This window comes from Oncorhynchus clarkii, chromosome 14 (genome assembly GCF_045791955.1).
Source record: "Oncorhynchus clarkii lewisi isolate Uvic-CL-2024 chromosome 14, UVic_Ocla_1.0, whole genome shotgun sequence".
In the NCBI taxonomy this organism is placed as follows: Eukaryota; Metazoa; Chordata; class Actinopteri; order Salmoniformes; family Salmonidae; genus Oncorhynchus; species Oncorhynchus clarkii.
The window spans coordinates 14,593,145-14,605,266 of NC_092160.1; the positions used below are offsets into that span (position 1 = coordinate 14,593,145).

Genomic DNA, 12,122 nt, shown 5'->3' on the forward strand with positions numbered 1-12,122 from the left:
TCCTCTTGATCCCAAAGTAAAGCCCTCACCGTCTCTGTTACGATCCCTATGGAGCACCTTTGTTAGACTATGGCCAATGGAAATATGGCCAGCCAAAACAAGGTGACAAGCTCATAATTAAAGTTTACCGTTACATAAAAACAAGGCAGCTCCTGGGACCTAATAAGAAATGTGGACATTGTTGTCCTTTTCACATTTCCAGGGTTGTGGATTATACAGATCTGACAGACACATTTACTTTGTCTAGAAATGTTTATTTTTCTGCAAACTATTCTATGTTATGACAAACAGGACCAAGCAAGTCATGAAACCATGTCCTGTTGGCTGGGACTTAGACCTATGCAGTATAGGCAAATAACACAAGGGAAGCAAATACAGACTCATGCAAACACTGACAGAAAAAATGTATTTCCCTCGGCCATATCAGTGACACTTGAACAGTGCATTTATTGTTCATTTGGTTATAGAAGACAAGCTATGATCTTCCATTTTGAATGCAATACTGTGAACATCACCTCAATAGCCTATAATGCTCACTTTGTAGTCAGTGATAAGAGGTTAACAAAATATGACATGTCACATGCTATGCTTCTGGGCTCCAAAGTGGCGCAGCGGTTTAAGGCACTGCATCTCAGTGCTAGAGGCGTCACTACAGACCCTGGTTCAATTCCAGACCGTATCACAACCGGCCGTGATTAGAAGTCCCATAGGGCAGCGCACAATTGGCCCAGCGTCGACTGGGTTAGGGTTCGGCCGGGGTAGGCCATCATTGTAAATAATAATTTGTTCTTAACTGGCTTGCCTAGTTAAAGAAAGGTTTTAAAAAATGCTTGTTCTGTAACTTTGGCTCTGGGTGGAACGTATAATATAACTTGTGCACGAGGTGGGATGTAAGATGATTTAGATGTAATTCTAGGATGAGGATAAGCATGAAAACATTTACTGAGATCTGAACACACAAGCACCTCAGTGACTGGATTTTGACATGTTTATTGATATAGCCATAGAGTTGGAAACCATGTGAAATGGATTAACGTTCAAATCCTTTGTCTCCCCCATGTGGTAAAATGTTGCTGGGCCAGTGCAATTTACTAATGGCCGACAAGCTCTAAATTATACTTCTGAAATTACAACAGTTTATTCATTTTTCAGCATATTTGGATTCAAAGAATAAAACACATTTAGACATGTTATGCATTTCATGATAATATACAAAAATGATAGTGCGCAGCAATGTGTTAAAGCCATTAAAGCACCATAACATTTGATTGCCCCTCCACTTGTTTAGGATCTATGCCAGTAATGATCTCAGTGTCTGTCTGTAACACAAGGAAAACAAGATCCAGGGCTTTCCTCCATGCTTCCAACTTCACTGTCATATTGTCATAGACCTTCCCTGCACTGCGCTTCATATCTGGGGACATCATACCATCCTCTGTGTCATCTCTTAATAGCAGTCTTGAGAAATTAGCATCTAGAGATAATCCCCCATTCAAATCTATCAGCTGCTGATTGATTGTAGTCCAAGCATCCACTTTTGAACAGGTTCCACTGTTCAACATCAGAGTGGAAATGTAGTCCATCCAACCATCTGCCATGAGTTGAAACACATCAGCCCTGTGTGGGTTTCCTGCTCTTCCTTGTTTAGCTTGTGGGGCAGAGGTTCCATCTTTGCCTCTTGTTTGCTCACCATTATCTTTAATGTGCTTTTGAAGGATTTGAACACAAAGCAATTCAGTCTTTCCAGCACCGGGGAGTAGTTTCCTGTCTTTCAGTGTGTGGTGTAGGCGATAGGCACAGCCCCAGAAACAGTCCTCCAAGGTCTGCAGCTTGCTGTGCACAGAGGTGGTGAGGACCACTGTGACCAGCGCAGTACGATCAGCGACAATGTTCACAGCCATTGATGCTCTCCTTCTGTTGCCACTGCAGTCTCTCCATATGGAGATTTCTACCCCGGTGCCGACACAGTGCTTACTAAGTTGTGTGGCATAGGTGACAGGGACAGCTCCTGTTGTTTCCGCAAAGTCCTTCAAAATGTCAGGCTTCACCCTCTCAACCACAAGTATACGGTGACTCATGCAGTGCTGGGTGAGTCTTTCACTTGCCTCTCCATTGACTAAAACTAGATTCACATTGTTTTTCAACAGAGTTGTTAAAACATTGTCTTCCCAATCATCTTCTTTGCTGAGGCCTTTCAAGTCCAACTTGTCGGTCACTTGGCTGATGTCATTCTTGCTATTGAAACCAAGATGGCGATATTTTTCACTGAGATCTCCATTAATGAGAACAACTTGCCACTTCTGTTCTTTCATGTGATGTACAAGGGAAGCCTGCTCTGCAGAGAGCAGAATAACACAACCTGGTAAAACACATGAATGGTCCTCTGACAAGCCTGGCAGAGTGCACGTTACCAGCTTGTTGACATCAAATGTTCTACAGCTGTCACCACTTCCATTGTTCTTTGACTGCATCTTGCTCACCTCAACCACTAAGCTCATTGCATCCACACATCCATGGCTCACAGCTTCAGCGAGGTGAGCAATATCAACTCCTTTAGAACTCGCTGCATGGGAAAATAACCCTGGTGTGGTGTTCTCATCAGCTTCATCATTTGCACAAAAATGTCTGCTGTGAGTGAGTTTTATTCTGCTTTGTTTCTTGTTGTTGAGGGCCCCATGGCTAGGGTTCATCCCTGTGACAGGGTTACGTAACACTGTGTGTGGAGAGCCCTGGAGTACTGATGTGCCACTATCAGAAGCAACCGGTTGAACGTCTTCAATCGACACACTGTTTGACCTGCAGACTTTGCAACATATATCCAGCCCTTCAGACATGGCTGACACAATATGTGGGATTGAAATGTCTCTGTGGAGACATTCGAGGGCAGCCCTGCTCCAGACCCCAGCCATAAATAGCAGGCACCCCGCACCAGAGTGGAAGACCTTCTGGTGAGCTTGGATTGTCTCATTGGCCAGCTGACCTACAGAGCAGGTCAGGTCTAAGTGCTCCAAGACGCGGAAACATGTGCACACCAAGGACGACTCCCCGGTAGACTCGTCTTGAATAAACTTGTGGTTTTTATTGGGGCCCAAAAAGGAATGTGTGACAGCCGCCAAAGCTGTGAGCTGCTGCAGTCCAACATGAAGTCTTTGACTAATAATTGTACTTCCCATTTTCTGTGACGCCTGTAAGATAGACATGTTAGGAATTTTATATTAGGGTCATTCTCTATTGGTGTAAAAAATGTATATTAGGGTCATTCTCTATTGGTGTAAAAAATGTATATTAGGGTCATTCTCTATTGGTGTAAAAAATGTATATTTGGGTCATTCACTATTGGTGTGAAAATAGAACACATTTCCAAACTATTTACCAGAAGGATCATTAATACACAGTAAGAGATATAGCAATAAATACTTGGGTGTAGTTCTGCAGTGTAGCTGGCTAGCATGCTAGCTAGCTGTGATAGTTAACATCAACCTGGTCCTGCCCTAAAACATCAGATAAGTACATTGAAAGGCTTAGCTTGTTAGGAAGATACTATGAATTTAGCAAATTTATAGCACAACACAACGATGAACTTACTTTTTCCTAAGAACTTCGTGTGGCGTGCTACAGTTCCAGGTTCTCTGTGAGCTTCAGCCTGGCTCAAACTCATCCAGTTGTAATCCGTGTGTACGCGTGCGCAAACAAGCGCCCACTTGTTGCTAAGAGACACGAAAAGAACCAAACAAACGGTCGCAGTTACTTATGTCCCACCCACTTACTTCACTATTGGTCAAAGCAAGCCCTCGTCGTCATTTCCTGAAGCTTTACTCATTTTCTGATGGACTGTTCCCTTGTCATTTAAAATAACTCATACCACAGTAGTTTCAGACAAGCTTTGTTTACATGTCGCCTGATACACTTCGTTGAGTTCAAATACATCTATTTTGTTCGTCGCAGTGCTAATATTTGGAGATGGTATGTAGCTCTACTTTAGTTACTTATCTATAGTTTCCTAGCTAGTCAGCTAGCAGTTTCTATTTGTCCGTTGAGCTAGGTACACAGATGGGTTTCAAGTTAGTGAGCTTCTGTAACGTAACTCAACTCTTTGCAGCAGCAATTCTGCAACGTTGTGGCTAGTAAAGTTAGCTAGCTGGTGGCAAAAATAACGTTAGCTTTTTAAGATCACTTTCACAGGGTTTAGCCACTACAGCACTTCAGTTTGCTAAACGTTTGCATGTTATATAGCTAAGTTGGCTTATTGCGTTAGCATCATTGACTTGGGGCTCAAGTGTCATTTCCTTGATAGTTTCTCCAAGTAACTTCCTCCCCCATACAGAACATATTTTCAGTTTTAATGTGTACCATCTCACTAAGCAGCAGTGCCAAAAACGGACCCTTTACCAGCCACATGGTGTTTAGCTAAATAGGGAACAACATACCTTTTAATTCATATCCAATTTATCAATGCACTTCAGAACAGCAGTATACAGAGTGCATCAAAATCAGCTATTCTGAATAATGTTAAATCTGACCTGTTATCAGCATTTGGCTGGTAGGGGAGATAAGCACATTTTAGGACCTGCGCCGCATCAACTCAAGCTACATAGGGTAACATTAGCTAGCCATCTACAATAAGGCTTATTGTGATACTATCAATGTTTCCCTTATGATCAGCTTTACAGGTAAACTCTGACAGTTTGTTGTTATGTTACAGGCTTCAGGCTACCGAAAACCCAACACCAATTCCAACCAGAGGAAAAAGGCAGGTCCTAAACCAGACTTGACAGAGGAACAAAAGCAGGAGATCAGAGAGGCCTTTGACTTGTTTGATACAGATGGCTCAGGAACAATTGATGTGAAGGAACTCAAGGTAGGTTATACCATAGAATATAAATGGTTCACTCAGCTAGTTACCATAATGCCATCCACTGTTTTAGCGTATGCTTAGTTCCCCCCCCCCAAAAAACAAATGTATTTTGTTTCTTGAATATAAACAATTCATTCATTTCTGCTGCTCCAGGTTGCCATGCGTGCCCTTGGCTTTGAACCAAAGAAAGAAGAAATCAAGAAGATGATAGCAGACATCAACAAGGAGGGCTCTGGGACCATTGATTTTAATGACTTTCTCTGTATGATGACACAGAAAATGGTATGTATTTTCTTAGTCAAGAAGCGATTAAAGGATTGGTTCACAATTGGTCACTGAACAAAAATATAAACACAACATGTGTTGGTCCCATGTTTCATGAGCTGAAAAAAGATCCTAGAAATGTTTCATACACACAAGCTTATTTCTCAAAAATGTTGACATCCCTGTTAGTGAGCATTTTTTACATTGCCAAGATAATCCATCCACCTGACAGGTGTGGCATATCAAGAAGCTGATTAATCAGCATGATCATTACACAGGTGCAACTTGTGCTGGGGACAATAACAAGGCCACTCTAAAATGTGCAGTTTTGTCACACAATACAATGCCATGCCACAGATGTCTCAAGTTTTGAGGGAGTGTGCAATTGTCATGCTGACTGCAGGAATGTCTACCAGAGCTGTTGCCAGAGAATTTGATGTTCAAGCAGCCTCCAACGTCGTTTTTGAGAATTTGGTAGTACGTCCAACTGGCCTCACAACCGCAGACCGTGTTGAACCTGCTGGATTGTATGAGACCAGCCACCCGGACAGCTGATGAAACTGTGGGTTTGTACAACCGAAGAATTTCAACACAAACTGTCTGTGGGAAGCTCATCTGTGTTCTCATCATCCTCACCAGGGTCTTGACCTGACTGCAGTTTGGCTTCGTAACTGACTTCGGGGCTGACTTCAATCCCGGTTTCAACTGTACTGGGCAGATGGCAGCATGACAATTGCACACTCCCTATGGTGTCGTGTGGGTGAGCGGTTTGCTGATGTCAGCATTGTGAATAGAGTGCCTGATGGTGCTGTTATGATAAAATGAACACAATTGTATTTTATCGATGGCAATTAAATTCCCAGAGATACCGTGATGAGATCCTGAGGCCCACTGTCATGCCATTCATCCGCCGCCATCACCTCAGCATAATAATGCACGGCCCCATGTCGCAAGGATCTGTACACAATTCCTGGAAGCTGAAAATATCCCAGATCTTCCATGGCCGGCATACCCACCTGTCCCATTGAGCATGTTTGTGATGCTTGTACGTGTACAATGGCATTTTCCAGTTCCCGCCAATAGCCAGCAACTTTGCACAGCCATTGGAGAGGAGTGGAACAACATCTACAGGCCACTTTAAACAGCATGATCAACTGCATGATGCAAATGGTGGTGACACCCAATACGGACTGGTTTTCTGATCTTACATTAGGAGGAATCCAGGGCCAACCGCACCAGCATATGGTCTCACAAGGGGTCTGGGGATCTCATCTCGGTACCTAATGGCAGTCAGGCTACAGTGCCTTGCGAAAGTATTTGGCCCCCTTGAACTTTGCGACCTTTTGCCACATTTCAGGCTTCAAACATAAAGATATAAAACTGTATTTTTTTTGTGAAGAATCAACAACAAGTGGGACACAATCATGAAGTGGAACAACATTTATTGGATATTTCAAACTTTTTTAACAAATCAAAAACTGAAAAATTGGGCGTGCAAAATTATTCAGCCCCCTTAAGTTAATACTTTGTAGCGCCACCTTTTGCTGCGATTACAGCTGTAAGTCGCTTGGGGTATGTCTCTATCAGTTTTGCACATCGAGAGACTGACATTTTTTCCCATTCCTCCTTGCAAAACAGCTCGAGCTCAGTGAGGTTGGATGGAGAGCATTTGTGAACAGCAGTTTTCAGTTCTTTCCACAGATTCTCGATTGGATTCAGGTCTGGACTTTGACTTGGCCATTCTAACACCTGGATATGTTTATTTTTGAACCATTCCATTGTAGATTTTGCTTTATGTTTGGATCATTGTCTTGTTGGAAGACAAATCTCCGTCCCAGTCTCAGGTCTTTTGCAGACTCCATCAGGTTTTCTTCCAGAATGGTCCTGTATTTGGCTCCATCCATCTTCCCATCAATTTTAACCATCTTCCCTGTCCCTGCTGAAGAAAAGCAGGCCCAAACCATGATGCTGCCACCACCATGTTTGACAGTGGGGATGGTGTGTTCAGGGTGATGAGCTGTGTTGCTTTTACGCCAAACATAACGTTTTGCATTGTTGCCAAAAAGTTCAATTTTGGTTTCATCTGACCAGAGCACCTTCTTCCACATGTTTGGTGTGTCTCCCAGGTGGCTTGTGGCAAACTTTAAACAACACTTTTTATGGATATCTTTAAGAAATGTCTTTCTTCTTGCCACTCTTCCATAAAGGCCAGATTTGTGCAATATACGACTGATTGTTGTCCTATGGACAGAGTCTCCCACCTCAGCTGTAGATCTCTGCAGTTCATCCAGAGTGATCATGGGCCTCTTGGCTGCATCTCTGATCAGTCTTCTCCTTGTATGAGCTGAAAGTTTAGAGGGACGGCCAGGTCTTGGTAGATTTGCAGTGGTCTGATACTCCTTCCATTTCAATATTATCGCTTGCACAGTGCTCCTTGGGATGTTTAAAGCTTGGGAAATCTTTTTGTATCCAAATCCGGCTTTAAACTTCTTCACAACAGTATCTCGGACCTGCCTGGTGTGTTCCTTGTTCTTCATGATGCTCTCTGCGCTTTTAACGGACCTCTGAGACTATCACAGTGCAGGTGCATTTATACGGAGACTTGATTACACACAGGTGGATTGTATTTATCATCATTAGTCATTTAGGTCAACATTGGATCATTCAGAGATCCTCACTGAACTTCTGGAGAGAGTTTGCTGCACTGAAAGTAAAGGGGCTGAATAATTTTGCACGCCCAATTTTTCAGTTTTTGATTTGTTAAAAAAGTTTGAAATATCCAATAAATGTCGTTCCACTTCATGATTGTGTCCCACTTGTTGTTGATTCTTCACAAAAAAATACAGTTTTATATCTTTGTTTGAAGCCTGAAATGTGGCAAAAGGTGGCAAAGTTCAAGGGGGCCGAATACTTTCGCAAGGCACTGTACCTCTGGCGAGCTCATGGAGGGCTGTGCGTCCCCCCAAAGAAATGCCACCCCACAGCATGACTGACCCACCGCCAAACCGGTCATGCTGGAGGATGTTGCAGGCAGCAGAACGTTCTCCACGGCGTCTCCAGACTCTGTCACGTCTGTCACATGTGCTCAGTGTTTACCTGCTTTCATCTGTGAAGAGCACAGGGCGCCAGTGGCGAATTTGCCAATCTTGGTGTTCTCTGGCAAATGCCAAACGCCCTTCACGGTGTTGGGCTGTAAGCACAACCCCCACCTGTGGACGTCGGTCCCTCATACCACCCTCATGGAGTCTGTTTCTGACCGTTTGAGCAGACACATGCACATTTGTGGCCTGCTGGAGGTCATTTTGCAGGGCTCTGGCAGTGCTCCTCCTGCTCCTCCTTGCACAAAGGCGGAGGTAGCGGTCCTGCTGCTGGGTTGTTGCCCTCCTACGGCCTCCTCCACGTCTCCTGATGTACTGGCCTGTCTCCTGGTAGTGCCTCCATGCTCTGGACACTACGCTGACAGACACAGCGAACCTTCTTGGCACAGCTCGCATTGATGTGCCATCCTGGATGAGCTGCACTACCTGAGCCACTTGTGTGGGTTGTAGACTCTGTCTCATGCTACCACAAGTGAAAGCACCGCCAGCATTCAAAAGTGACCAAAACATCAGCCAGGAAGCATAAGAACTGAGAAGTGGTCTGTGGTCACCACCTGCAGAACCACTCCTTTATTGGGGGTGTCTTGCTAATTGCCTATAATTTCCACCTGTTGTCTATTCCATTTGCACAACAGCATGTGAAATGTATTGTCAATCAGTGTTGCTTCCTAAGTGGACAGTTTGATTTCACAGAAGTGTGATTGACTTGGAGTTACATTGTGTTGTTTAAGTGTTCCCTTTATTTTTTTGAGCAGTGTATATACACACACAGAGAGAGAGAGAGAGAGAGAGAGAGAGACTACGATTCGAAAGTTTGGGGTCATTTAGAAATGTCCTTGTTTTTTAAAGAAAAGCAAAAAAAATGTGTCTACTCAAATAACATCAAATTGCTGAAAACTGTTGCGCTGGTTATAGAAGCAATAAAACTGGCCTTCTTTAGGCTAGTTGAGTATCTGGAGCATCAAATCAAATTTTATTTGTCACATACACATGGTTAGCAGATGTTAATGCGAGTGTGGCGAAATGCTTGTGCTTCTAGTTCCGATAATGCAGTAATAACCAACGAGTAATCGAACCGCGCAAACTGGCTCTAACCAGTATAGAAAGGGGAGTGGGAGGCCCCGGTGCACAACTGAGCAAGAGGACAAGTACATTAGTGTCTAGTTTGAGAAACCAATGCCTTGCAAGACCTCAACTTGCAGCTTCATTAAATAGTACCCGCAAAACATCAGTCTCAACGTCCACAGTAAAGAGGCGACTCCGGGATGCTGGCCTTCTAGGCTGAGTTTCTCTGTCCAGTGTCTGTGTTCTTTTGCTCATCTTAATCTTTTCATTTTATTGGCCAGTCTGAGAGATGGCTTTTTCTTCGCAACTCTGCCTAGAAGGCCAGCATCCCGGAGTCATATATTCACTGTTGATGTTGAGACTGGTGTTTTGCGGGTACTATTTAATGAAGCTGCAAGTTTAGGACTTGTGAGGTGTCTGTTTCTCAAACTAGACACTAGTGTACTTGTCCTCTTGCTCAGTTGTGTGCTGGGGCCTACCACTCCTCTTTCTATTGTGGTTAGGGTCAGTTTGCGAGGTTCTGTGAAGGGAGTAGTACACAGCATTGTACGAGATCTTCAGTTTCTTGGCAATTTCTCACATGGAATAGCCTTAATTTCTCAGAACAAGAATAGACTGACGAGTTTCAGAAGAAAGGTATTTGTTTCTGACCATTTTGAGCCTGCAATCGAACCCACAAATGCTGATGCTCCAGATACTCAACTAGTCTAAAGAAGGCAATTTTTTTGCTTCTTTAATCAGGACAACAATTTTCAGCTGTGCTAACATAATTGCAAAAGGGTTTTCTAATGATCAATTAGCCTTATAAAATTATAAACTTGGATTAACTAACACAAAGTGCCATTGGAACAGAGTGATGGTTGCTGATAATGGGCCTCTGTACGCCTATGTAGATATTCCATTAAAAATCTGCCGTTTCCAACAACAGTCATTTACAACATTAACAATGTCTAAACTATTTCTGATCAATTTGATGTTATTTTAATAGACAAAAAATAGCTTTGCTTTCAAAAACAAGGACATTTCTAAATGACCCCAAACCTTTGAACAGTAGTGTATATTAGTACCAGTCAAAATATATATTACTGTTGGCACTAGAAAACACAAGCATTTCCCTGCACCTGCAATAGCAAATCTGTGTACAAGACCAATAATTTTTTATTTTAAATCTTTTGGCAGGTCTTTGGTTGGAATTTTGTCTCTACATAATCTTGATATATTTTTTATTTTTTTGTTAATCAGAGTGAAAAAGACTCAAAAGAAGAAATCCTGAAGGCTTTCCGCTTATTTGATGATGACGGCACAGGAAAAATTTCCTTCAAAAATCTCAAGAGAGTTGCCAAGGAGCTAGGTGAAAACCTGACAGATGAGGAATTGCAGGTATGTTAGGATATAACTTGTTGGCGTTCTGCTCACATCTAAACATACTCAATGCATAAATCCTGACTGTTAAAACAATGCATCTTTCAAAGGAAATGATTGACGAAGCAGACCGAGATGGAGATGGAGAGATCAACGAGCAGGAGTTTCTAAGGATAATGAAGAAGACAAGTCTATATTGAATGTCTTATGTTTCCCAAGGTTTATTGTCCACTGCTGGAACAGTCTCACTTAGATGCCTTTTGATTGTTTTAAGGGTACTTTATGAAATAGTGTTTAGTGGCTTTTTTTTTTATATGGCTTGTCAAATTTAACAGATCTATACACAGATTTTTGAATATTTTAGATGTTTTAAAAATAATAATAATAATATTGTACTTATGTTGACTATTTTAATTAAATCATAGTTACAGTCTAAGTTATGGTCTCCTCTTTACCATGGAAGTGAACTGATATTGTTTATTCGAAGGACCCTTGTACCTATTACTGTATGGCTCCTATGGCTATTTGGTTCCCTCTTGTGACATATGAAATGAAGTGCAGCTATAATTGTCTTAACTTAGACATATGATTTAGCCCTTTTTCTCAAGTTCAGTGAAACAGTTTGCTTATTGATATAGCTTTTGATTATGCACTTCACATTATCGAGACAAACGTACAGCTCTGAATCAAAGAAATCGAATAAGCGTTGGGCCAGTAACTGAGTTTGCTAGATTGAATCCCTGAGCTGACAAGGTAAAAATCTGTCGTTCTGCCACTGAACAAGGCAGTTAACCCACTGTTCCTAGCCCGTCATTGTAAATACGAATTTGTTCTTAACTGACTTGCCTAGTTAAATATAAAAATATGGCTGGCTGAATGTTATGACTAAGCCAATCTCAGATAACTCCAAGCATGGTATAAGAAATGACTGGGTTGAATGTAAGATGAGTAACTGTCAGTAAAAGTGATCACTGGGTGAGTCAGTAACCATAACTCATTTGGTCTGGCTTATGCAGACAATGGCAGACTGCCATCCTGCTCCCACAATTGCTGGGTCATTATATTGTAATTACATGGATCATTACATTGATTTGAACATTTTACAGGGTCTTGGCCGTTTGACTTACAGGTCTTTCTTTAAGCAAGTCATCTTAGAACCAGTAAGCCTGGCTAACAGGCCAAAGCACAGCAATACAATAAAATAAACATGGACGACATACATGATTTGATTTAGATTTGATTTTAATGACATGACTACAAGCATAGCGATACAGAGATGTGCGGTGAGATGATCAGGCATGCAGATAAATCATGACACGTAGAGGTGTAAGAAAATGAACCATTCCGCTCTGCCTAAATAAACAGGATATAATGCTTACGTATTTTTCCAAGCCTCATAGAACTGTATTATTTTGAGAATGCTTGTTATTGTAAAAGTTCTGATAACCTGATTCAGAGATTGAGTCAGATGGAAAATA

General features: G+C 42.1%; 2 protein-coding genes across 3 annotated transcripts; one reads left to right on the plus strand and one right to left on the minus strand.

Annotated features, from left to right (window-relative positions):
* Nucleotides 1-238: 238 nt before the first annotated feature.
* On the minus strand, nucleotides 239-3,664 carry LOC139366334 (Bardet-Biedl syndrome 12). 2 transcript variants are annotated; one of them, XM_071103696.1, is made up of 3 exons: nucleotides 3,586-3,664; nucleotides 3,374-3,491; nucleotides 239-3,185 (listed from the first exon to the last, which is right to left on the minus strand). In XM_071103696.1, exons 2-3 carry the CDS (start codon nucleotides 3,449-3,451, stop codon nucleotides 1,248-1,250), a joined length of 2,016 nt encoding a protein of 671 aa, XP_070959797.1. In that variant the 5' UTR covers nucleotides 3,452-3,491; nucleotides 3,586-3,664; the 3' UTR covers nucleotides 239-1,247. The 2 variants fall into 2 exon arrangements, with proteins under 2 accessions (XP_070959797.1, XP_070959798.1); XM_071103697.1 differs by having other exon boundaries at nucleotides 259-3,185; nucleotides 3,418-3,491; nucleotides 3,586-3,652.
* A 172-nt stretch (nucleotides 3,665-3,836) lies between these two features.
* On the plus strand, nucleotides 3,837-12,026 carry LOC139366335 (centrin 4). The gene is made up of 5 exons (XM_071103698.1): nucleotides 3,837-3,963; nucleotides 4,703-4,858; nucleotides 5,009-5,137; nucleotides 10,525-10,662; nucleotides 10,755-12,026. The coding sequence occupies exons 1-5, from the start codon at nucleotides 3,961-3,963 to the stop codon at nucleotides 10,842-10,844; spliced, it is 516 nt and encodes a 171-aa protein (XP_070959799.1). The 5' UTR covers nucleotides 3,837-3,960; the 3' UTR covers nucleotides 10,845-12,026.
* Nucleotides 12,027-12,122: the final 96 nt, after the last annotated feature.